We start from the raw sequence: 25,321 nt of genomic DNA, 5'->3' as shown, positions 1-25,321 counted from the left end.
ATGCCCCATCCCTGGAGGTGATCAAGGCCAGGTTGGACAAGGCCCTGGGCAACCTGATCTGGGGGGTGGTGTCCCTGCCTATGGCAGGGGGGTGGAATTAGATGGTCTTTAACGTCCCTTCCAACCCAAAGCTTTCTATGATGGCTGTCCAGCATAACGTTATGTATCATCTGTTTTCCACACGAGAAAAGGAAATGGAGCAAAACCACAAGTTCTGGGTGTGTCTGAGGGCCCCTGAGCTCCTCTTGTGCCCTTGGGAGCTCAGACAACCTCTGTACATCGCAGCCCAGAGACAAAAAAAATCCCCACCGTGTGCCTGGAAGGACAAATGCTGTCACAGCTGGGAGGTTCAGACACTTCCCTGAGGGACTGTGAGGCGTTTTAGAAGAACTTGGTAGCATATTTAGCATAAGGCTTCAGAGATAAGGAAACCTCCAGCTGTCTGGCAGACAGGGTGGCCACCACTGGCGCCCAGATCCAGCCAGCTGCACGGCCTCTGCCTGCCCCTCAGGAGCCCAGTGTCACTGACTGACCAGCGCCTGCGAGCCGGCCTGGTACCGAACACCGCTCCCCCAGCCTGCACGGCTCCATAACCTATATACACTAAATGCCTATTCTATAAATCTCTCCTTAATTCTCTTCTTTTTTTCTCTCTGTCTCTCTCTGTAAACTCACCTGGCCATGTTTCTATTCAAGATACACAAACACGATAGTGTTAAACTCCTTTGTGGGAGCTGGCTTCGTTGCCTGATGCATCTGGAGAAAATATATTCAGAATATGGATTTTCCTTGTCAGACCCACTGTTCGGAGATGAATTATTCATCTTTGTTTGTACACGTTATTTATGAATTTTTAATTAATAGTACAGACAATAGCAAGCAATTATTGTACATTCTTCTGGCCTTTTCCACTTAGCAAGGGAATTGGAAAAAATGAGGTTAGCATATTCAACAAGATTCAGGAAAATTTAACTAGGAGAAAGTGTTCCTTCTGATGTTGTGCAACTCTTGAGGTTGGTTTCATTTCAGGTAGAAAATAAAAGTAAATCCAACATGTAGTATTTGAAACTGTAGGGAAAAAAGCACAGAACACCACAGGTCAGCTGTGAGGATGTGACACAGTTTTAAATTACAAGTGCAAAAGAAGCTGAAATGCAAAAGAAAATCTTGAAATTAGAAAGAAAGAAAAAGAAGTCTTGAAGAATTCAAAGTCACTATATTGCAGTTCTCAGAACATCCGATTGCTCTGTAAATATTTCTTAATTAAAGGCACTTAGATTGACAGCAATATTTAACTGCAATTGCACTGGAACTGAACCACTACCTGCTGTATTAATTCCAGATATCACAGGAGAAGCAAACTGGGAGTAGGTCTGGATTTACATCCTGATCAAGAATTTATGGTGTGGGTCCAAAAGCACCTAGACAAAGGACAATGCCAATTTATCACAAGGTCATAGAGACCTTTGCCTTGTTGATTCATGTTCTCTGCACCCAGCCTCGCAGAAGACCTGTGGGAAGGCCAGCTGTTTAGTCTGAATGTCATGAAGAAGAATGAAGCAAATATGGTGCCCCCTTCAAATTTTAGCTCACTAGAGAAATCTGGTACTACATCAAACGGGTATTTATCTTGGATGCCGAGGGAAAGGAAAGGCATTTTGGTGCACGGACTAGTGGCTGAGTGGGAAATCTGACATGACTGCATAAAATGGACTTATGGTCTGTAGCAAATGAAGGTCTGTCAATCAGACAAAATGTCAGACTCTGCTTAACTAAATGGGCTTGTTTATCACTGTAATTATGTGGCCTTACAATGATAAGGTACTGCATATACATGTCTTACTCTGTGCCAGGAACTGTTCTGCAGAAACCCAGTAAATTTAATTACTAAAGGAGGAAAAATAATCCTCTGTTTCATGATCTATCCACCCCTGCAGTGAATACTCAGGGGAAATTCCCACTGAAGCCAAGCAGATGGTTCCCACCTTGTTGTACGCCCAGCTTATTTTCTTTTAAGCTATGAGGTGGTTTACAATGCCATTTTTCTCTGGAGCTGCCTTGCATTTGGCAGACTTCTCCTGAGTGCGTGTGAATTCCCTTTTATTGTATATATGAATGAATCTTTTTTTTTTTTTTTTCCCGCAAAGAACAAATCCCACTTCAGACTCACATAAATGAGGACATGAATCAGACAAGTATCTAGTCGAAACACGCTTTCACCAAGATGACTCCCATTGACTTCATTACAAGGGAGTCAATAATCAGCTTTAATGTCACTGAGCCACATTGTCTCTGGTGTACTTCCAGAAACATCCGTATTGACTTCTTCAAGACTTGTCTATAGACCAGTGTCATGTATTTCTGATTCTGAGCAATCTCTTACTCCCTTTTTGCATGGATATGTAAGTTTGCAGCAAACTTAAACAGATGCTAGGCGGAGGAAGGAGCTGCTTGCTTTCTCTGTGCCTGCTGGCAGCCTCCATTGGTGCTGGCAGCAGGATGAAATATGGCTGTGATATTCTCCAAAGCAAACTTTGTCCTTGTGTCAGAAGCCAGCTCAAGCCCTCTGCACCACTCAAGGGACTCCCCCATCGCAGAGGTGTGGTACCGGCTTGTTCCCAGCAGCGCAGTAAATCTCTGCTCTTTTCCTCTCATCTCAAAAATTTCCAGGCTAGCGGGGGTCTCAGAAGAAACATCACATGGGTTTTGGAGAACTGATGAGCACTGATGAGGTCTCTCAGGAAACTTTCCTTTAAGTCAAATCTTTGTAAAACTAGATGTGCCCAGATTAAAGGATAAACCTAAATTGGCAGGTGCCTGGTCAGGGAATGGTGTATACTTTATCTGATTTGAGATTATGTAGCTCCAAGGAGTTCTTTAAAGAGAGATAAATCATTAATCCCCACAATCAGTTCAGAGCAGCCAGAAAATAAGATAAAGTTCCTGTGTCTTTGTGCCACGTATACCTGCGGGCATCTTCTAACAGATTTCTCTGCAGCTTGCATTCAGCTCTCTGCTTCAGTCAGAGATACAGAGGGAAGCTGTGTTTGAACGCAAAGAAAATAGCTGAAATCTCTCATGAGATGTAATTTAAAATGGATGTTCTTGGAAAAAAAAAAAAAGTCATATGCAAGCATTACGGCATATTTTTTCTCTGATGCCCGTTAATGGGAACACACAATACCTGGATGACTTAACCTGTGACCATTATTTATTGCAACCCATTTTTTCCCCAGAGTGAATGTCTGAATTCGAACCTTCCATTTATTGCTAAGTGCACTTCTGGGAAGGGTAAAGAGAACGGCGAAGGCTTGGATCCGCAGGCAAGCAGCACACAGCAATCAAACCCAGCAAGCAGGGAAGTGGCTCTAAGTGTCCTCTCTGCTGCCTGTGCTGGGCTGGCCGTGCAGGCAGGCCCCGGCAGAAAGAAAAAGACCCCGCAGCCTGCTCGCTCCCCTGACAGTTTGCTTCAGTCACTCCCTTTTAACCGTGGAATAAAGAATCCTCTTGCAGGCTTTGGGGAGAAAAGCCTTCCCCCAGGAACAGCTCCAGCTCGGTGATGTGTGCAATGCAGTGATGTGCCACAGCATCCTGGATGCAGAATTACTGTGAGGATCAAAGCAAGTTTAATCAGCTCAGCATTTCATGAGTGTTTGCAGCCCCTTCTGCCTGTCTCCTTCACTTTGGATGGCAACGATGCAGGGAAAACCAGTACCGGCTGTGTGGCCAGCCTTCCCCCAGGCATTTCGCCCTCATCCTTCAATGGGAAGACAGATGGAAATGTGAATCAGGAGCGATCAGGAGATCTTGCCAACTCTACCTGTTGAGGGAAGGGCTTCTGGGGGGCTTCTGTCTGTTCTCAATGCTGCCAGCGTCACCCCGGTGAAGGATTCAAGCAGAACTCTTAATTCTCACAGAAAGCACAGTGTTCAGCATTAAAAGAGCTGGACTTCGAAGCTAAATCTGGATGAATTAAGAGCACAGAATGCTTCTGAAGGGGAAAACAGATCTTCTTTTAGTTGTCTGAGACATTAAGCCCTATTTAAAATAATGAGGAAAAAAGTTTTGCAGGTCTTGTTCAATATAAGTTGCTATTCTAGGCTTCACCCCTTCCCCAGCCGGTATTTCCTGCTCTCCAAAATGCGGAGGGAAACTTTGGAGTTATTCAGTGGGATCTATTTGCAAGGGGAGCCCTTGCCCGGTGCTGTGGGGGGACTTGAGTGGGTGGCCAGGGCTGCTGTGGGGATGGGGCTGCTGAGGGGCGACTGGCGAGGCTGCTGGTCCAGAGACCCTCCTCTGCCGTGCCCTGGGCGAGGCGGATCTCAGCTCCATAGGGACCTGCCTTCTTCCCTGCACGCCAGGCAAATCTTCAGGAGCTGGAGCTGCCTGCTGTGGAGCAGCTACAGGAGCTGGTTTGCCACTGCTGAAAAATAATTTACTAATCTGACTAAGAAATCGCTGCTTTCTTTCAGCGTCCCTCCCTCCCACCTCACTGAGCGGGCAGGTTCCCATGTTAACTTCCGGAGTTGCCGTCATCTGCAGCAGTTCTTCCCAGCTCTTCCCCCTTAAGCTCTTTTGGACAGAGATGACTGTGAGCTCCTTGCAGCTCATTCACCGGGGCTCTCAGTTTGGCAGGGTTTCAGGCTGATGCCAGGACAGCCACGGCCACGGGATTATTTTTTTTTAAGGACGTTTAGTTCCTGCCATCTGTTTGTTGGCTCAACTCTACAAAATTTAGATTGTGTTGCCTTCCCAAAGTTGTTTTTCCCCCCTTGGACCGCTGTCAGGATATGCAATCTGTCTCGGTGAGCGTTCCAGTCAGCACTCGAGGTACGATAAAATGCCTTCGACTCTTAAACATGTTACTTTATTCGTTAACAACACACACTGATAGCAACGCACTACTGTGCATGGCACCTGAAAGGCAATGAGTACCAAGAAGCTCCAAACCTCTGATGGGCGCTTACTGTATTTTAGGAGTAACATGGCAGCATTTTATATGCTATTCCCTCACTCTGGCCTGTTAGAGCAGTTCGTTTGGTCAAGTCGGTGCTGTCGGTGCCATCACTCTCCCGGCCTGGGGCTGTCCAGGCGATGCAGGCAATGAAAACGCAGGGGCAGCTGCGCTGCCTCTGGCTTTCTCCTGCTCATCCGCAGGGCAGTTACACCCCAATTCATCTGTGCCGTTTATTTTTCCCTCTGATGTTTTGATGAAATCTGTGCTTCTTTTCAGATACCACTTTTAAGAACAGGCCATTCCCAGTGACAACCCTAGAGGTATGACAGGTATGAAGGTATGATTTCTCACCTGGTAAACAGATTATGAGCCCACCTACACTTAAGGTATGATTTTAGATTCTACTTGATGGCTGGACTATACCTACATTTATATTACACATTTAACCTTACAGAGTTTATTTTCTTTAAAACCCTAAAAAATACTACATTGGTAGCGTGTTTCTGGATGAGACCCATGAGAAAGAGACATATAGTTTATAAAATGAAACCATAAAAACCTAAAAATGTGGCAGAACATCTGGTTAATATCTGTGTTCTCATCTAATTGACAGCTTTAAAAAATACTGTCTTAGCTAGAAAATACAATCACCCCTTTAACAAAACAGATCTTCCCAGTCTCACTTGATTGCAGGGCTCACGTGTTGTATATACAGCTGAAGTCCAACTAAATTATTGTTGCTTTTAGCTGACTGCAGTACTTCTGCAGAGACTGATGATAAATCTGCAACAGATTAAAACTGGATGTTTTCAGTTTCAATAAAAATTAGTTATTTTTTAAAGTGGGAATAACAACAAAGAGGCACCAATTAGGCAATGTAGGATTTAGATAAATTTAAGGTTACGACAGCTCTCTTGCCCTCAGCCGGTATAATGAATAATTTAGAGCCAAATTTAGGGTCACTCCAGCACTAAAGTATTGCATTATCTAATTTCTGTTGTTGCTCTGAAGTGTAAGCAGCAAGCTTATTAAATATGAATGGAGTAATCAGACAAATTCTATGACTGTGTGCATGAGCTTCTCATTAATGTTTCACAAAGAAGCACCAAGAAAGACTAAATAGACTGCACTGGATTTAAAAGTAATAAATATACTCCAGAAACAAGTAACTTAATGACCTTCCTATGAACTCAAGGACTTAAACCAACAGGGTACTCGAACAGAGTATCTTTACTGAAGCAGTAACTCAAGTAAATCTCCTTCCGCACATCCCTGGTCACCTCTTGTAGATGATCTCTTGCCAAAATATCATTGCTCTGGTACCATCCACTTAGTGCCCGTGTCAACGCTACACTTGCACACTGCTAGTCCTGGCCACCACCACTTACCATGACCTTGTGACGACACGAGATGATTACTGTAAACTGTAGGGATGGCGTCTTAGTAGGACACAAAAGGTACCTTCAAGCCAAGTTAGCAATTAGGGCATGGTTTCGAGCATCCTTTTCCTCTCACTGACTTCAGCAGATAGCACTCCTGGGATCAAGTTCTTCAGCTGTGTAAGTGAATACTGTTTCAAAGTGAGCTCCTGAGCTAAGAGAAAAAAAAAATATTTTGGCCTTTTTTTCAGCTTTCCAGGAAGGAGGCTTTCAATGTCTAGCAGAGGAAAACATTCTCTATTTTAGTTTATTTCAGTTTTAACAGTGGAGATTGGATGCAATGTTCCTTTCAGAAGTGGAAGGTGAATCAAGATACTATGAAGAGCACGGTTCTTTCCTCATCAAACATTTTAAAGAAAGGCTCAAATTAAAGGAAATCCATTAAAAAAAAATAATCCAGGTGGGCTTTCTAGGTGGTGTTGGATTTATAGGTGCAGCAAATGGAATCCTTTTTTACTAGCAAAAATATTTCTGAATAAACTTCTCATTGTCTTTTCCCCGGTGTGATTACTATTAAAAGCAAACTTAAAGTCAATTTGTCCATCTGTCTAGAGAATATCCATACAAACCTGGCCAGATAAAGAAATATAAAAAATATTATGAAAATCTATAAGAAACCTGTCGGAAAATTGACAATACTCAACTCCATTTTCCTTTCTTATTAAAAAAAATAATAATTTAGGACTTTCACTGTGACAGGCAAAAATATATTCTGACCTTAGGGTTGTTCATAGTCCATGATCATGACATGAGGTAGGATAATCTGGATAGAGTAGAATAATATTGATCCAGCTATGTCAAAATATTTATTTATTCACAGAAACATAGTAAATACGCAGTGTCATTTTAATGATTGCAAGCCAGAATCAAAAGCAGAGTGTTCACCATCTTTAGAATCTCTTTATTTTTAACAGGGTACCTGACAAATCAAAGTCTTTTTTCTCTCTGCCATTTTAAGACTGTCTTTATGAAAATAAAAAGCAGACATTATCAATTTAATCTTACAGGTGGCAATTAGCATCTTTACAGACTCTACAGCCTAAGCAATTAAAAGTTGAATAATTTATGGTAAATGGAAAAATTTCTGTTAACAGTATTATAACGTGCATTAGAACTACATTTCTCTGCCTGGAGCTGCTCGATTATTGATTCTGGAGCTCTCATTAGCAATGCAGTTGGCAGCCCTCACCCGTGGACAATGGCTACTTTTGTTTGTTTGCACTTCTGAATTAATTGGAACTAATCCGTGGTTACTTGTGCTTTTCCAGGGTGAGAGCCTGCCAATAAAAGGGGACGGAGGAGGTGTGCTGTGGTAGTTCTCATGCCAGCAGGACATCTTCCAGGCAAAACGTGCCAGAATGGCCACTGGCTCCCCCTGCCAGGGCATACAGCGGACACCTCCGGCCTCCAAATTCACTCTTGGGACCATGCATAGCAAACCCACAGCTTTGACCTTCTTATCAGAGGCATTTGCTTGGGCTGGTGAGGTACATAAGAGGTGAAGGGAACTCCTTGCAGTATTCATTCTTGCTCTTTCCATAAGCATCTGCTGCTAGTCGAGGGCTGGGGACCTGAACCGACCCAGTTGCTCGTGCAGAGAAGATGGCTGTGCCACTGCTGCAGCCCAGGCACAACAAATCTGAACGGCAGCACTGTTTTGGGAGAGAATACCCCCCTAGATCAAGGCTTCAGCTTGCTTATGTGAAGAAATTACACAATATTTATTTAACTTTGATGTGAGTTTAATGCTAGATGTAGGAGTGTCTTTTTTTTTTCCCTCTTTTTTTTTTCTTTTTCTTTTTCTGGAGATACAGTCTGTTCCCTCAATCAAATGAGGTGAGGAAAGACGGTCATCTGAGGTGTGGAGGCTCAGGTACTGCACATCCGTCACAAACCACGAATCAGTCTGCATGTGTGCTCACGGGGTGAGAATGGGCCACCAAAGGGCTTATTATTATCTCATTTATCTGGACATGAAAATTGTACAAAGCCAGGTGAGAAAACAAGCACAAATTTGAACTACTGGTGAAGGCATAAATCTATTTTTTTTCTGTCTCCTCCTATCTTCAAATCAAGATTGAATGTTTTGTCTAGAAAACACACTTTAATTCAACTCATATTGCTGAATTTAATGTAGCAGTGGCAGCTTCTCAGATGTCAGTGTCTAAGTCTTTTTAACCTTACGTTCTAAATTTACAGGGGGGCAGTGTGGACTTGAATGGTCTGCATAAACAATCCCTCATGTGCTGCATTCTTACGTATGAACATCTGGTGAGGCCTTCGTCATTCCTAATTAGGATGCAGATTCTTGGAAAATTAGTTCTTTGACAGCAACTCTAACAAGCAACTGTGCAAATTTAAACAAGAACTGAGAATCCTACTAAGGCTTTTATTAAAAAAAAAAAAACAAAAACCAAAGATCTACAAAATATATATTTTTTTTCCCCTCATCATCACTGAGTCTTCTGATTCCTGACCATGCTCTGTCATTACACCTGGACATGTACCAGAGATTAAAAGTGACTTCCCACTCCTTAACAGATATGTCCTCACCTACTAAATGCAACAGGCTCTTTAAGGAACAATTTAAATCGTATCTATATCATATTACTGCATAGCTCTATGGGTGATTTATGACCAATACGTGGTCAGGAAGAATTGCTGGTCTCTTCTTTAGTTAACTGCCAGGGATGCATTTCGCGTTAAGAAGGAATAACTAAAAACATCTGAATCATGCTATGTTCATTTAGGGTAGTGAAGCTGGGGAAGGGTCTGGAACACAAGTCTTATGAGAAGCAGTTGAGGGAACTGGGTTTGTTTAGCCTGGAGAAAAGGAGGCTGAGGGGAGACCTTATCCTGCTCTACAACTACCTCAAAGGAGGTTGTAGCGGCATGGGGGTCGGTCTCTTATCCCAAGCAACAAGTGATAGGACAAGTTGTGCAAGGGGAGGTTCAGGTTGGGTATTAGGAAGAAATTCTTCACTGAACGGGTTGTGAAGTATTGGAACAGGCTGCCCAGGGAAGCAGTTGAGTCACCATTCCTGGAGGTCTTCAAAAGACGTGTAGATGTGGTGCTTAGGGACATGGTCTGGTGGCAGCCTCGGCAATGCTATGTTAACAGTTGGACCTGATGATCTTGGAGGTCTTTTCCAACCTAAATGATTCCGTGATTCTGTTCAGTCCAACTCAGTTTGGCACTACAAATCTGCAGTAAATCAGCTAACCAAAACCTGCTCTTACCTAAACCATTCTCAATTGAAAATAATCCCTCTAATATCAGAGAAGTCAGAATAAAGATGGAAAGAAAATATTCTTAAAAATAAACAGAAACATAGATGTAAAATTTTAATTGGTGTAAACCTAGACTACCAATCTTGTTCTGAACAAAATAGAAAAATCTGTTAATGAAATACTTGCAGTTTAGGAACCATCATGGGAACAATGACTAACAAAAATTGCCAAACCTAGTTCTAGTATATGGCATGGGTAGTTTTATCTTTCCCTTGCATGCAATAATTGGTATTCTTTTTTTCAAAACTGCTGCAGTTCAACAAAATGCTGAAGAACCTACTTTTATTGTAAAGACCCACTCACACACAATCAAGTATGTGCTGTGTGCCCATCGGAATGGGACTGAAAGAACTAACAAGTTGAAGAGTTATTTATCAGCGCCTTATTATCCAACCAGATGGAACAGTTAGAGGAAAAATATTAGATGTACTTCAGGCTTTAACAGTTGCTATTACGGACAAAACTCCCCTAGCTGACAAAGGGAACAGTTCACATGACTAGGACCTAAACTTTCAGACAGCTGCAAGTCTGTTTTCACAGGAAGAACATGAGCCATGACTGACCTCCTCGCAATTGTCTGCTCTGATTTGGATGCAGACAATAAAGCTGGAATCATAAAGTGATTTGCTGAACACAGATACAGAAATGGCCTTCTGCTGATGAATCTACTTTAAAAGCTGACATCTAGCATCATTTTCTTCTGCATTCTGGTGTGTAAGCATTGCTTCAGAAAAAGCTCATCTAAAAGCAGACAAGGAAGTAAGCATCTTCCTGGAGAAGGAAGTGTTGCATCTCTGTTCTGCACAAACAAGCAAAGGATTCCTCCTCTTCTGCAACAGCACTCATCTGCTGTTTGCACATACTAGAGCTACTATTATCTTCCACAGTATTTCTTCTCTATAAAGCATAATCACCAGATCCTCGAGGCATCACTTTGTGCAGTTCCAGTGACCTGCATAGAGCATTTGGCCTGTCCATACCCGACCTACCATGCTTCATGCATAAAGCAACAATGTCCTTTCAACCTTTTACTGGGTCCCTTTACTAAAGTTGCTAATAAAATCAGTAACTCTAATCATGCTTTTGGTTGTTGTGGATCCTGGCTTGGCTAGGAATCGTTGGAGATAAACATCTCATTTCAAATAGGCTACTGAGCAGATGGTAATGACTTTTACTCACTAGCAACACGAGGCAAATCTGAAATAATGCCCTTGAGACGAACAGTTTGGTACATCATTCCCACCATTTCGAATGCTGAATAACCTTGCCCCATGAAGCGAGCCATGTGTGATTTATGTACTCATATACTTCTAGCTAACTAAAATACTGACAGTCATTAATAGTCTTTCACATTTCTTGTTTTGGGCCCTTATCCAATGCCCACTGAAGTCAAAGCAAACCTCTTCTTTCTAAGCCTTCAAAGACTCCATCTGCTGCAGTAACAAAGAGTTGGGTTTTAATTGCTGATGCAGAAGTCTGGGAGACCAACAAGAACTTGCTGCTCAGTCCTAAAAATGAGGGTTGTAGTTTCTTTAGTCAGTTGAAACCCGTCTCCTCAAATAAAAAAAAAAAAAAGGGCTTTTTGTAATTTGTGGAAACAGTACCAGGGTGAGACACTGACCTTCAGCTCAAGCCCTTCATCTGTGGTAATTACAGTAGACAAATCATTTTAGACAATTCTCAGCTTAGGTCAGTCCTTTAAAAGGCAGTACACGGAGGTATAGCACAGGCCCCATCCACTGCTGCAGTATCGGAAAGATGAGGTTTTCTTTGCCTTAGGGACATCTTTGTGCCAACAGTGGAGCTCTCATTTTTGTGTTACATACTTCCACCCCTTTGCAGTGTTTTCAGAACAGCCTGCTGACCTAGTGATAGTGCTGGGCATGACTGTGACAGGTTTGCATTTTAGTCCTTGGGCAGCAGTCTCCTTGCTTGGAAGCTTGCTACTCCATTTCTGGAGAATTTAAATTTAAATGTATTTCTATTTAAACAGTGCTGTTTAAATAGTTTTGCTTGAGCTTGCTTTCAGAGCAATCTGTGTTTAAGAACTTTTTAGCAGGGCATTTGTGAGAATATTTCACAAATGGTTTTCGAATGGTTAGCCTGACTAAGCCATATCTGCAAGAGAAACTCCATCACGGTTTACAATACATGGTTTAAAATACTGCTTAAATTTTAACTTCACATAAGTCAGCAGCAATTTTCCTGCTGACCTTTTACCCAAGTTTTTTTTTTTTTTTTCCATTTTGTCTTCTGAAGTACTCTGATACCTCTCTTGTACATCCCGCAATGATGGCCACACGTACCACTCAACAGGGAATTCACCCTCACAGCTTAAGATGACAGTAAATATTTCCACAGCCAGATTACAGCTATGTAAATGAGATCTAAGCAAATAAGGCACATAATTAAAACCTTGCCTGATAGTTCCAGAGAGCTGATGTAGGCACCCTACTTTTATTAAGAAGGAATGATTTGGTTTTCACCATTACTGAACACATGGGTACTACTAAACCCTTCTGCACACGATTGTCCTGGAGAGAGGAGCTAGTACTCCTCTTTGTAACTAGACCCCTTCCGTAATACGTGCAAGAAGTGTGTCAGGGAGGCTGTTCAGCACTGGTAGTGGCAGGAAGTGGGTACTCGTCTCCTGGAAGCAGTGTTCGTAGCTTGCATCTCAAGCACTGGGCACCCAGGTAGCTGCTGCAGGAGGCGTGAGCAGTCAATGAGGGAGACCCTGGCCCCAGTAAAAGCCGAAAAAGTGCTTAAGCACATGTGGGCCTTGGTCCTGCTCTGTGCAGAGACAGCAGGAATACTTGCTTCTCAAGCTCTGGGAAGCATTGGGAACATGCTTAGCCCTTAGCTAAACATGTGTTTATTTCCTCAGTGTCTCTTCATAGGTTCATCTGCAGGCTCTTACAAACGAGTAAATGAAATGAATGAATGAAACATCCAAGTTCCTGGTACCTTGCTCATGTATAGCTTGCTTTAATGCCTTGGGAGTGTTGTCAGAGAAATGAGTCTGTACAAGTCAGGCCTGAAGAGGAAAACCCACACGCTGTACTTCCCTTGTGATTTAACAGGAGAAGGGAGAGAGCCGAGAGAAACCTGCCTTAGCAATACTTTCTTATATGACATACGTGAAGGCAGGAAGATTAATGGACTGAGCAAGTAGTCAGCAGAATGTAATTCTTTTAAGTTGTGCGGGGAAGGTACAATGACTAACATTGTGACGGGTGAGGGGGAGGGACAGCAGCTCTCCAAACCCATTTATCAGAAAGCCATGTGTCTTTCTGCCCATGCTGTAGGACAGGGCAAACTGCATGCAACCACAAAATGTAATTTATATACTTGAGATTAGCAGCTATCGTCCATAAATGGGATATTCCAGAAATCAAGCACCTAGCACTGAGATGGTTCAAATCCCGCCTTTGAGCCGGTTTGATAGTGCTGTAAGATTTTCTTCTCAGGGCCAAAGACAGAACTGCACGGGTCTCACCGCCTTCATTAAAACGCGATACGTTTATGTTCTAATTGACTATCTCCAGCTGTTAGGGAAGTCTGATAGCTTTATATAAAACTTGGGCCGTAATCCCACGAATTCTTGCGCATATGCCCAGCTGTTAAACACGGCTCACACAGCCAGGCAGCCCTGCTACCTGCCACCCCACAGTGTGACCTGGTGTGGGGGCACCAGTTGGAGACTTTCCCTTATTTTCCCAGTACGCCCTCATTTCTGGTTGAGCTACGGTGTATTTTATGAAAGGACTCCTAATTAGTTTTTGATCGAAAGGCTTCCAGCAGAGAACAACCCCGCGAAGCTGCTCAGGGATCCAGTCACCCAGCATTCACCGTGCCCTGTGCCCTAACTGAGCACACCGCGGGGCTCCAACCCCTCACGTTTACACCCCTGCACCTCACACCCGCTGACCACCGTTCCCCCCAGCCCCACCACCACAGGACCCCCTCCTTCTCCCCAGTCCCCCAGCTCTGGCAGCACGGGGTAGGACGAGCCGGAGCCCGGCCGAACTACGTTTCCCAGCGGCTCCCGGGCGGGGGCCGGCGGGGCGGAGGCCGGGCGGGCGGCGAGGCCGTGATCGGAGCATGGCCGGCAGGGAGGCGGGCGGCGGCGTGGCGGGCAGGGCGGCCCAGAAGCTCTTCTCCCTGAGCGGGCTTTTCGCCGTCTACAAGCCCAAGGGGCCCACCTCGGCCGCCGTGCTCAACCTCCTGAAGGAGAGGCTGCTGGCAGGTAGGCGCCGGGCCTGGTAGCCGAGGGGGGAGGCCCCGTGGGGACGGGGCTTGGCGGGGCCGGGCCCCCCATCGGGCCAGAAAACCCCAAGGAGGGGTAATCTGGGGGGGCTCGGCCCGAGGCACGGCATGGGGAGGCTGTGGGGTTTGTCCCCATGCTGCCGCCCCACAGCCGTGGGGCCCGGACCCGGGGACAGCAGGAGGGATGCTCAGCTCCGCACCCGCTGCCTCTTGCTGCTAAAATAGCTAAATAAATCGCCAACCGAGTGAAAACCAAAAAGTGCTTCAAGGAAGCTGGAAGTTCAGGGCATGGTCTGCGGAAACTTTTTGTCCTGAATACAAATGGAGTCTTGGGTGTCCCTTACCAGGGGAAAACAAAAGTTTGATCATTGAAAAGATGTGAGGGGCTGTGGCATGGATTTCCTTCATAATGGATTAGGAGACTTGTTCATCTAATATAGGCCTGTATTAGAGAACAGGCTTGTTCTTACTTGGTGAGAACAAAGTTTAGAACTGGTCATCGCTCACTGAGGCTGATTTGCTCCATGGTGAGGAGGCACTGACTGCAGCTCTTGTGTGGGTGAGGCTCGGCCAGATCACGTCTGATTGCCTGGGGTGAAAGGTGTAATGGAGAGATAATACAGCGTCCTGGTAAAACTTTGGAAATAAGTAAGGGGGCTTAGAACATTAATCATACTTGGTACTAATAACTAAGGAGCATTGGTCTCTGCACAGTTGCTGGAGTCATCAGCTACATGAGAAGTACGGTGGGTTGGGATGCTCTGACAGCATGAAAGCAGCAGTGAGGAAGTTCAGTTCATTGTATAATTTCCATGGGGCTGCCTACATGCAAGTAAACGTAAAAATAAATGAGAAAGCTCAGCAGAAAGGGATCTGGGGGTGCTGGTTGGCAGCAGGCTCAACGTGAGGGCAAACCCCACAGCAGGCTTCCCAGAGAGGGGCTTGATGCCCTGTGCCTGCCAGTGTTCAGGAGACATTTGGGTAACTCTTTAACTTTTGGTTAGCCCTGAAGTGGTCAGGCAGTGGGTTGCTATAGGTCCCTTCCAACAGCAGGGAACTATTCTGAACTATTCTGTTCTATTCTAAACATGGCCTATTGCGTGGAAGTAAATTCTGCAAAAACTGTTCAGATTATTTAGCATAAAATTTGTGTATGATACGTGATTTCACAGGTAAACTGTCTGGTTTTCTAGTAGTATTGTCTGAACTTTTGTTTATAACAGTACAAAAGAGTTGATTATAAGTGATAATATCTTGAAAGTTGTGTTGGGTTGGGAATAGATCTAAATGAATCATTGGTCTTACTCAGTACGGTAGTTTCTGCACTACAGTTTGATAGTTTATTTTTTTTTCTCCTTCAGCAATCTGGAAATATATTCTATTTGTACTGTAATGCCTGAAAGTTGTCCTGTAATGCCTCCTTTCCATTTCTATTTTCAGAAGCTGGTGTGCAAACGAATGGTAACAAAAGAAAAAGTCAGGTCTTGAAAATTGGACATGGTGGAACTTTGGACAGTGCAGCGACAGGAGTTCTGGGTAATGAAAAGTATAAATACAGTCATACAATGACCTCGGGAAATATTTTCACACCTACGTGAAATCAGAGGTGGAAGAACAATTTGGGATACACGTGGCAAACCTTGTGGCTTTGGGGGAAGGACGAGTTACTGGAAAAGAGTGATCCAGGTTAAATTTCCCCTTCATATACTTTTACATGCATATAATATGTTCCTGAACAAAAGGTTATTTTTTTTTCCAAATCCCTGATATAACTCATGGGCTATTACATCAATTCATTGCACAACATTCTGTATTTTCTAAATAACCTCAGAAATTTATGGCTTTTTTTTAGTTAAGCTGGGGATTTATAGTCATCATAATTTTCTAAAGTATTTGTTCTTAAAATAATGCATTTCTGGGATTTGGAGAGAGCCTTTTGGGCTTGTATACTTGTCAAAGGATAGATGAGTAACAGCAATTCAAGTGCTGTTTTTTTGAGGCTTAGCACAGAAATAGTTTTCACTTGCTGTCCTATCTTGCTTATTAAAGAAGAGTCATCAAGGAGATTTTTGCCTTTTAATTTTGGTAGTGATTTATTTATTGAATTCCTTTGTTTTATTAAAGAACAGGATATATCAGTTGCTGTTGAAAACTTGGCCGGGGGTATGATAATTGGGCTGGATTAATCCCATATCATACACTGTTGCCAATGGTTTTGTTGATAGGTAGTGTGGAAAACTACAGCTTGCTTTAATCATAGTTTTGTAGCTCACCTTGGCTAGAAGAAATAACAGCGATACTTGGGTATTGAAAATCAACAGTGCAACTATGAGTATACACAAAATAAACCCATTGAGCTTTGATGTAATGACTCTCAGGGAGAGCTGTGCTTCAAAGGAATGTTGTTTGCAGAGGTTGTTGCTAGTAGAGGCCTGTATATGCTGCTAATTGTTGTTCTCTGTCACCTTGAGCATTTTAAAATGGAACCTTGGGCTAGGAGTTAAGTACTAGCTCTTCCAGTTCTGATTTCCTGTGCTCTGTGGCCACTCACCGGAGAACACTGTGTGTCTCACTGAAGCCAAGGTTTTCCTTTTGCAGAGATGTTCCCATTGAGCATATTACTGCTCATTGTGGGACATCAACAGCATTGATCCAGAGGAAGAGAAAAATCACTTGGCCTTAATTGCTTCTCCTAGTGTTCTGTGATATCCAGCAGTCTCCAAAGCCAGCTCATGTGGCATGACAAAAAGTACTTGGGCTTGATGTGCTTGGTAAAGACAGAGAAGTTCATCACCTTAATATGCTACGGATTGATCCAAAAAGGCACAGGATGTTTCCTTCCAGTGCCATACAAAACACGCAGAGGAAAATCAGTGGAAGTTAAACTGGAAAGGACAAGACTTGTGAGGAATGGGGAAGGGAATGTGTTGAGATTTCCTGGGGATTCAGGTAAGATAATTTGGAGACACAATAGAAACAAGTTATTCAGAAAATGTGTGCTGCTTTTTGATGGGGGGTGGAAGGGCAGGAAGCTTTCTTCCCTGGTGTATGGGAGCATAATAAAGTATTTTCTGAAACCTCTAACTGTCCGCTCTCCATCTTTACTGCTGTTTCACAAATCGTATGTGCTGAATATCTGTAACTTTGTTTATGTGAAATGGCTGATACAGAGCACTGCTTGGTGTGCAAAGTGTACTGCAACCACCTGGGCAGTGCCTTTCATCAGAAGACACACTTTCATATTTCTTTTCCTACTCCCAGCAAGTGTAGATGAGGAAGGGCCTTGGAGGCAGAGCTCAGTCATTTATGGTATTAATGAAAGGTGACTTAGGGACCAAGTGGCAAACGATGGCCCTGCACTGATAGGAGTCTGGAGCGACCGCAGTCTCTGGGAGGTGAAATCTTTTCTGTCTCCATCTGTGGCTTCTGTTGCATTTGGAAGATGAGAGCTAGAACTCAGCTTGTATTTCAGGGAGGTCTCATATATTATTTAGAAGAAGCAAGGAACTCTAAGTTTTTAGAGGATCTTGTTTTAATATCAGTGTAGGGCTGTGGCTCTGGTTTAGTGCTTCTTGCTGTATAATAGCAATTGTTCATATTTTTCTTGTTTCTGTGTGCCAATAATGAGCTGTAGTTCCACAGAGGAAGAAAAGAAGAAAAAGCCACAAAATTAAAAGCTAGTGGTAAAATTTTAGGAGAACTCATTACATCTTGGAGAAAGAGCATATGTTACGGAGATACGTTCAGCCTTATGTGAGGAAGATCTGAGAGTAAAATCTTAGGGTTTCCGAGGACACAGGACTCCCAGTCTAAGCCGTTCATAAAAAGGCAGAGGTAAGTCAGCAGTGGTGATACTTCTGAAACTGAAGTCAGCATTATTTAATCCAGTTAGTAACAGGCGTTTAAGAAGTGGTTTGGAAGGTGGCAAAATGCAAATGTGAAATTCAGTTAAACCTTGCTATGTCTTGTGTAGTCTGGCAAGTTTAGTTTTTCTTTTTCAATAATACACATGCTACATTAGTTGATGATTAACAGGGAAAATTGTTAGTCTCTTATTCACAAAAGCATTCGGTGTCTCTAAAACTACTCTATTGAATCTCTTGATGCTTTGAAGCAAATTTCAGCTCAGCAGTTGCATTGAACTGTCAGTGATGTCATCAAGTTGTAAGAGAAGTGCGTGGTTACAAAGTTTTATCTGTGTGCTTATCTCCTTTTCTCAGCCTTGTTGCAGCTCAGTCTGGTGAATATGACAGGAACACGCTGAACTGAAGGCACACGAAAGCACATGCACAAGGGCATATGTGACTGTGTAAAAAACCCTGAGAATCAGGAGGATAAGTTACTGGGAATAAGAATTCTTAAGAGTGTCAGAGTGAGAAGCATTAGAGCACAAATGTGGTTTTTGTTTATTTTAAGAAATTCATTAGCTGGCTAGATGCTTTTGTTTTCTGGTTAACACAAAGCTGATTTCTTGCAAGTTCCCTTAACTCCTGTAGTTTTATTAAAATCAAGGACATAGCTGTTACGTATTGCATCAGTACATGGGCAATATTTTCATTTTAAATTTCAAGAAAGGTGAAGGTGACCTTGTATTATTTCAACAGTAGAACAATTTCAGAATAATTTCTTAGTTTCTCATCAGCACTGACTGTCTTTTTTTGTTGTGACCTCGCGGTGAATTTTGCAATGAATTACAATAAATAGCATGGCGATGCTCTCACAAATGTGCGGTGACAGCGTATCTGACTCTTCATTGTTTTCTATCCTCCTGTTGTCTTTTGTTTCTTTGGATTGCTGTATGTGGAGAAAATCAATAGAAAAGCTTATCCAAGGAAAGCACCATGTTGTAAAAAGCTTTAAAGCAAAATGTAAAATATTTCTTTTTCCTGTCTGCTTCTTTTATGAAAAGCTGACTGATTGTTACTTTACGTGGTACTGATTTAAGATGGAGAAGACAACGGTTTGTACATACGCAGTAACAGGAGGGTTTGATTATAGAAGATTTTTGACAGAGACAGTTAGACCTTGTGATTATTTTACTTGCTTGCTGTGACCCTGATAAACTATTTCATTACGCTATCTTGCCTGTATTTCTCTTAGCCACCATCAACCTTTAAAAGGCCTATTTACTTAGAGTGAAGGCCAGATTCATTATTAGTGAGCCATAGCCTTCATCAAACCAGAGACGGGGTTAATTGCACTGTCTGTTTCTTTGGCGATTAAAAGATAGAGAAATATAGGAGCTGAATTAAAGCATTTTAGGAATTAGGTGAAGCTTATTTCTCTTCTGCTTTAGATGTTTGTTTTTTTTTTTTCTTTCACTAGTCCCATGTTGTTTGAACATCATAGAGAGATTTTCTCATAAGCATTGACTCTCCTTATAGGCTAACAGAGCACGAAAGGCAGTATTTCTGACTAGCATAATATTTAGAAGTGACTGGTGTTGAATAAGGGAATTGCAGAGCTAGTTCTGAAGTGGCACTTCTCTTTCTGTCTTTGCAGTGGTTGGCATTGGAAAGGGAACAAAACTGCTGAAAACTATGTTGGCTGGTTCCAAGGTAAGGAATACTTGATGTCGTGTATTAGTGGGTTTTGCTTGTCTTTCCTTCGCTTGAAGAGCTGCACCAACATACAAATATCTGAAATGTCCATTACGTTTATAGTAAATACGTACTTCTGTTCCTTTTTGCATTTGGACAGAAATTTGGTATTGAGGCTCTTACATCTAGACTGGTCATTTAAAAACCTTTGTTTGTCTTTGGTCTTTATCAGCATTCTTTAGGAAAACAAATTCCTATTTTACAAGAAGACTTCTATAGTACTTCAGTGTTTTCAACAAAGAGAAAAATTTGAAAACCTGTAATGAAAACACTGTAAGGGATGCTTTTGGAATGTAATTGTGGGTGATGGTTCAGTTTTTGTTTGATTTCCTTGTGTGCAGATAATATAGCTGTTGGTCACCTTGCAGTAACAGGTGGTCATTGTTTCTTTTCTCCCTTCTTAAATGCAACAAGACCTTAAGAGGCACCCTTTGGAAATTAAGTATGTTTTGTTGATGTGATAGTAGCTTTCACTCCAAAATTCTGTCTGTTTCAGACGGGTGATTTACGAACACGTGGACAGGCACATGTAAAGAGCTAAGGGTAACAAAAGCCCTCTGGCTGCATGAATTAGTCCAAACTGGAGCCTCGACAGGCAGAAATCTTGTTCATTGCTGCTTTTGATTAGTTGCACTACATCTTTGGTGAGTGCACTCCAGACTGGAGGTGTTACTTAAACAAAGAGGTGCATGTACTCCAGGAATAACCTACCAGTGTTGATTCTTTCTTTGCAAGTAAAATCCCGTGGTTTTAGCCGTTATTTTTAAATGAGAAGTTTAGGTAAGAATGAAAGATGCAGAAATCAATTAAGCCTACCAGATTTCATCTTGTACTCAGGGAAAGTCAATAGAGAGGGCTCAGCAAATTGATAGCCTTTCTAATGCATTTTATTCTGCTATTTTCCCATTCTCTTCTGGTCTGATCACTTAAGCTGTTTATAGGTGTTGAAGTGATAAATTGAGGTAAAATTTGATTGATAATCCTCAGTTCAACTCAAAGGAAAATACTTTGACAGAAGAGAATACGAGCAGGATAAAAAGCTGTAGCTGTAGAGACTGGTACAAAACTTCCTGTGTACTCTGTCAGTCTCTCAACTGACTGAAATGGGCTTGTATTGATATCTAAGACCAGATTTCAGTCTTTTATGTTTTAAAACATACAGTAAGCAGCTGGAGCTGGATTTACAGTTGAAGTGTAAGGAGTTAGGTGAAAAATCCACTATGTATGTTCTCAACACTTCAGACGTTGCATTTCTTACAAATCAGAGGTTTCTCTCTCTGATATCCTAGACATTACATTTCTCTCACTGAATAAGCAAAACTGAATTAAAATTAATCTGGGATTAGAACAGACATTTGAATAGGAAAAAAATTAAGTACAATTTTCATCTTTGCAATTTCAAGCAAAAAAAATTAGCAGTTTAACTAAAGCCACCTCTGTAGTTTCTTACGCAATCTGACCAGTGCTCACTTGCTAATGAGGCCAAAACCCAAAAGCATCCAGGAAGAAGCACACTGCAACACTGAATGCTGCTTCCTTAGCAGCTTCTCTACCCTCATGTTGTTAAACACTTGATAAAGTTTAAAGGCTCTTGTTTAGTTGGCTGTTTAACTACCAGTTCAGCAGTGCCCAGAAGCACTTAAACCTTGCGCTTTCCTATTGAAGCAGCGTTACTTTGCATATCTTCATATGGATTCATGTAATATTTCAAATATCTGTCCCGCTGAGGAGTTTCACCAAAGTTTTTGTATCCTCCTGCCCTCTGGCACAGCTGCCCTAACCTCTGGGAAGAGGAAAGCACAGCCCTCCAGTTGTAGAAGTGAGTTTCCAACCCTCATTAGGAAATGATTTTTATTTAAAGCATTTCAGCATGGAAGTTCTAACCTTTTACCACATGACATCTCCCTTTAAAGAACATTTAAGTTAAACTAAAGCTTTGAGATAATTCAGTTATGTCTTTGTAGCTAAATGTGTGGAAAAAAATCTTGATTTCAAAACAGCTAAAGCAATCCAAGAATCTCTTAAGCTGATGCTCAGACGAAACAGCTGTGGTGGATGAGGCAGTTCCTCCTGTTCTGGCAGAAGAGCTGCTTGGTGACTTTGCTGTCCTGCAGCCAGTAGGGTTATCTATCTGCATGTTGTACCCAGGGAGCTCAAGAAGGCTTAGAGCTGCTGCTGCAGGACAAGGGAAGGGAACACAGAGGAGAAACGGGCAGGGGGGCAGTCCAGAAAGCTGCCCCAGCTGGATCCATCAGCTCTCACCTGGCCTTAGATTGGATGGGCTGCAGGTGCATGATTTAATGAGGCAAGTAAAGCTGCATCCTTACAGCAGATCTGCTCTTCCACAGGAGCTGTTTGGATGCTCTGATATGGCAGAGGGAGCGAGGCAGGTAGCATCTGTGCCAGATGGCCTGACAGTCATAAGCCTTCGTTTGGAGCTTGTCTGCCTCTGCTTTCTTATTTTCTGTTTATGCTTTGATAAATTAGGCACGCAGTAACTCAGGAAAGGAAGCTTAAGGAAGTTGAAGGATTTGCTGCAGATACCTGCCTTTTTGGCTTTGACCACGCTTACAGTAAAGGCTCATACTGTAGTGAGAGATGATACAGATAAATACATGACTGTCTAAATACCTTTGAGGTTTTTTGTTTTTTTGCATACCGTGCCATGTATTACAATTTTATGCTCTGATCTTTTTACCATTGTGGATGCTAAAGTGTATGCTGAAGGGTGTGATGTTTTCCTTTTATTTTGTTTATTACTATAAAGATTCAGCTGAACTGGCTGAACTTCTCTGGTTAGGATTTACTGTTTCTTTATAGGAGTGTATCTTGTAAAGAAATAGTTCAGTCTATCATTGTTGGCAGCAGAGCTATGCTGAGTGGCCAAAACGTATGTTACTGCAGTAAACTCCATATGGTGGCTCTGCCAGAGATTGGACTATTTCTGATTTTTTTTTTTTCCCAAACATTGTGTGAAACTTTCCTGACTCTGTGTGGCAGCTATGAACATTATCACTCAATTTGCAACTTGTACATATTATACAAGGAGTGTTACTCTTCCTCTGTAAATCTTGTTCTCCACTGGTGTTCTGTCGGTTTGACCTCCTTATGTAGTAACTCAAAACAAATAAAAATGTGTAGCCAAGGGCAATACCTACTTAGTGTTCCAGATCTCATCGAATTCTTAGTAGTTATCCAGAAATAAAAATATGTCCAAGCTGGCTTAGGTTTTGTTTGTTTGCTTTATTTTGTTTCAAATGTTCCAAGTGAGGGGGAGAAGCTGAATCCTCTTGGATCTGGAATGTAAATACTGAGCATTTAATACATGTTCCATAGGAGAGTCACTTTTCCATCTTATGTGCTGGGACTTGAACTTGGTCTTGCTTGGACTTTTCACACTGCGTTGTTTTGAGATAAATTGTTTTATTGTTTGCAAAATAAAGATAGTTTCTCATTCTACTATTTCTTGTTTCACTGGTAAAGTGAATAGAATTGGGGTGGACCAATTTTTATAATTATGGTAAACTGTTTTTCAAGTACTCAGTCTTGTGGGTGACTTGTCTCTCTCAAACACAATAATAGAAATGACTTTCTGGGGAGGGTGAAGAGGTTAGAGAATGCTAGTTACTCGTACATTTTCCCAAATGGTAATGCTATTTTAAAACCTCTCATCTCCTAGAATGTGCTGTAATGTAGGAACAGACTCATCAGAGGAGGGGGGGGAAATAGCATTAAGTAATGAAATTCTTCATTATTCTAATGCTTTCCATTGGGAGGAGATGTCTTCCAACACATGCAGCATTTATTTTTAGTTAGGCTAAAACAGGATAATTTAAATGTTTATACTTCAATTCTGTGCTTAATTTGCATATTTTTCAGTGAGGTAACATCTGGGCTCACCCTAAGAGTTTTATTTGACTCCTACAAGTGTGAATGAGGCCAGGACTTGGCTATCCATCGAACTGTGATTGAAATCATTGCTTCCTGATGAGCAGAAAGCATATGTGTTTTGTTTGTATCTGGGGATGCGGCTTCATGTCATGGTCTGTTTATAATCTGAAGCCTCAACAACTCAGTGATATGAAGGGAATTGCTCGAGTACACTGCGATGTTTGCACAAGCTTGGGCAGGAGCTATTTAAAACAGAATTCTCCAGAATGAAACACTATCCAAAATAAAAAATAAAATAAAAATCACTGGGTGGAGTGAAACACAAAATCCAAGTCATCGCAAGCACTAGAAAGAGAAAAAGAGATTATGGGCAGAACAAAGATACATAAGTTACCTAATATGTGGCAACTTAGATTTATTATAATTGGACTATCTGGAGTTTCTGTGAATCCTGGATGGGAAATGAGCCCAGCGATCAGGTTTCAAAACTTGGCATTCACACTTCTGTCCCATGGAAGAATTGTTTCCACATCGCTTCTGGGAATTTTGGAGACATGTAAGTTGCTTCTTGCAGTGTGATACTTGGTTTAGAATTCATATATTGCAGGATTGTTCCTCTAGAGAGTTGGGACCAGATGCTGCAGAACAAAATGTCCATAAAGGAGGTTGTTGCTGTACCTCCTGTGATTGTCTTACTGTCCTAAAAGATTAGGCTTTAATTTGTATCCCTTAACTTCTCAAACATAAAGATTGCTAGCTTTCTCTGAATTCTTTTTTTTTTTTTTCTTTTTGAATTTAGTCCTTAACTTCCATCTTAAGGCAATGAGTTCAATGAATTAATAATGCCTTAAAAAGAACATCTAGTAGTTCTATAAGGAGCAGAACTAATGAAGCCTTTTCTTGTGACTTCATTTGTTTACAGCTCGTTAGACACCAAAGCCCCATGTGGACTCGTTGGTACCCAGTAATACAGTGGGGCTCCCTCTGGGGCCTTTTTCTTAGTGGAAGCTGGAATAGATTTGTTTCCTCTACCTACCTCTTTTCCTGAGATTTATAAGAACTCAGGATCTCTGAGAACTCTATTCTTCTGCCAACATTTGTGTGTTTGCACATTAATATGCATACCGTGGTGGTATGAGTGCTACATCTTATGAAATCCTTTCTTTTTAAAGAGCCTTTTATTTTCTTTTAAAATGTATTTCTAAAGCAGTTTGTGCTCCAGTTCATATACTTGAATTATGAGTGCAAGAAAATTGATCTGACTTTCCTTTTGAGGGATGCTCTTGGTTGTGTGCGCTCTTATTTTTAATATTAAAAGATTTCTCTACGGTATCACCAGCTGAGCTCTTTGCTTCATCATGCTTTCTTTTGGAGCTGGTAAAGTCAAAACTATTTATTCATACAGTACATAGGGATGTGTGTTCTGTTTTCTTTTTCATATTCTGGTATTTTTAACATTCTTTTGGAAGGGTGAGCTTGTGAGTAATGGTAGTATTTTTTTTTTGTATTTTATTAGATTTATTGGTGTAGTAAGGAAAGCTAGGCATTTGAACCTGCAAGTACTTTCTCAGATCCAAAACAGAAGCCATGGGTTCTAAATTAAATGTCACTTCAGATCTGTTTAGAGTTTAGTGAAGTAGGTATCTTTTAGATCACTTCTGAAAGAAAAAGTAGTTAATGGTTGTGACCATGGTACACCAACGGTTCTGGCCGGGCAGGCAGTAATGACAAGTAAGACCCCAGGACTATTCCATACAGATGGGCTATGTTTTATTGCCTCCTTTCATAAAATGGATTAAGAAAACAACTTCTGTCCCATGTGAGGTAGCAAGATTCTTTATCAGCCAGGCTTCCTGTCAAGAAGGCTAGAGGGA

General features: G+C 41.9%; 1 protein-coding gene across 1 annotated transcript in view; it reads left to right on the top strand.

Annotated features, from left to right (window-relative positions):
- The first annotated feature begins 13,749 nt into the window (after window positions 1-13,749).
- TRUB1 (TruB pseudouridine synthase family member 1) overlaps window positions 13,750-25,321 on the top strand; it is a 30,790-nt gene continuing 19,218 nt past the window's right edge. The window contains exons 1-3 of the mRNA XM_035547873.2: window positions 13,750-13,936; window positions 15,397-15,492; window positions 19,459-19,514. Of these exons, the coding sequence (XP_035403766.1) occupies window positions 13,792-13,936; window positions 15,397-15,492; window positions 19,459-19,514 (297 nt within the window). The 5' untranslated portion in view covers window positions 13,750-13,791. The remainder of the gene's footprint in view (window positions 13,937-15,396; window positions 15,493-19,458; window positions 19,515-25,321) is intronic.

This window comes from Cygnus atratus, chromosome 7, assembly GCF_013377495.2.
Source record: "Cygnus atratus isolate AKBS03 ecotype Queensland, Australia chromosome 7, CAtr_DNAZoo_HiC_assembly, whole genome shotgun sequence".
Classification (NCBI taxonomy): Eukaryota; Metazoa; Chordata; class Aves; order Anseriformes; family Anatidae; genus Cygnus; species Cygnus atratus.
Note: the sequence above shows the minus strand (reverse complement) of the source record. Positions and strands in the feature narration are given on the sequence as shown.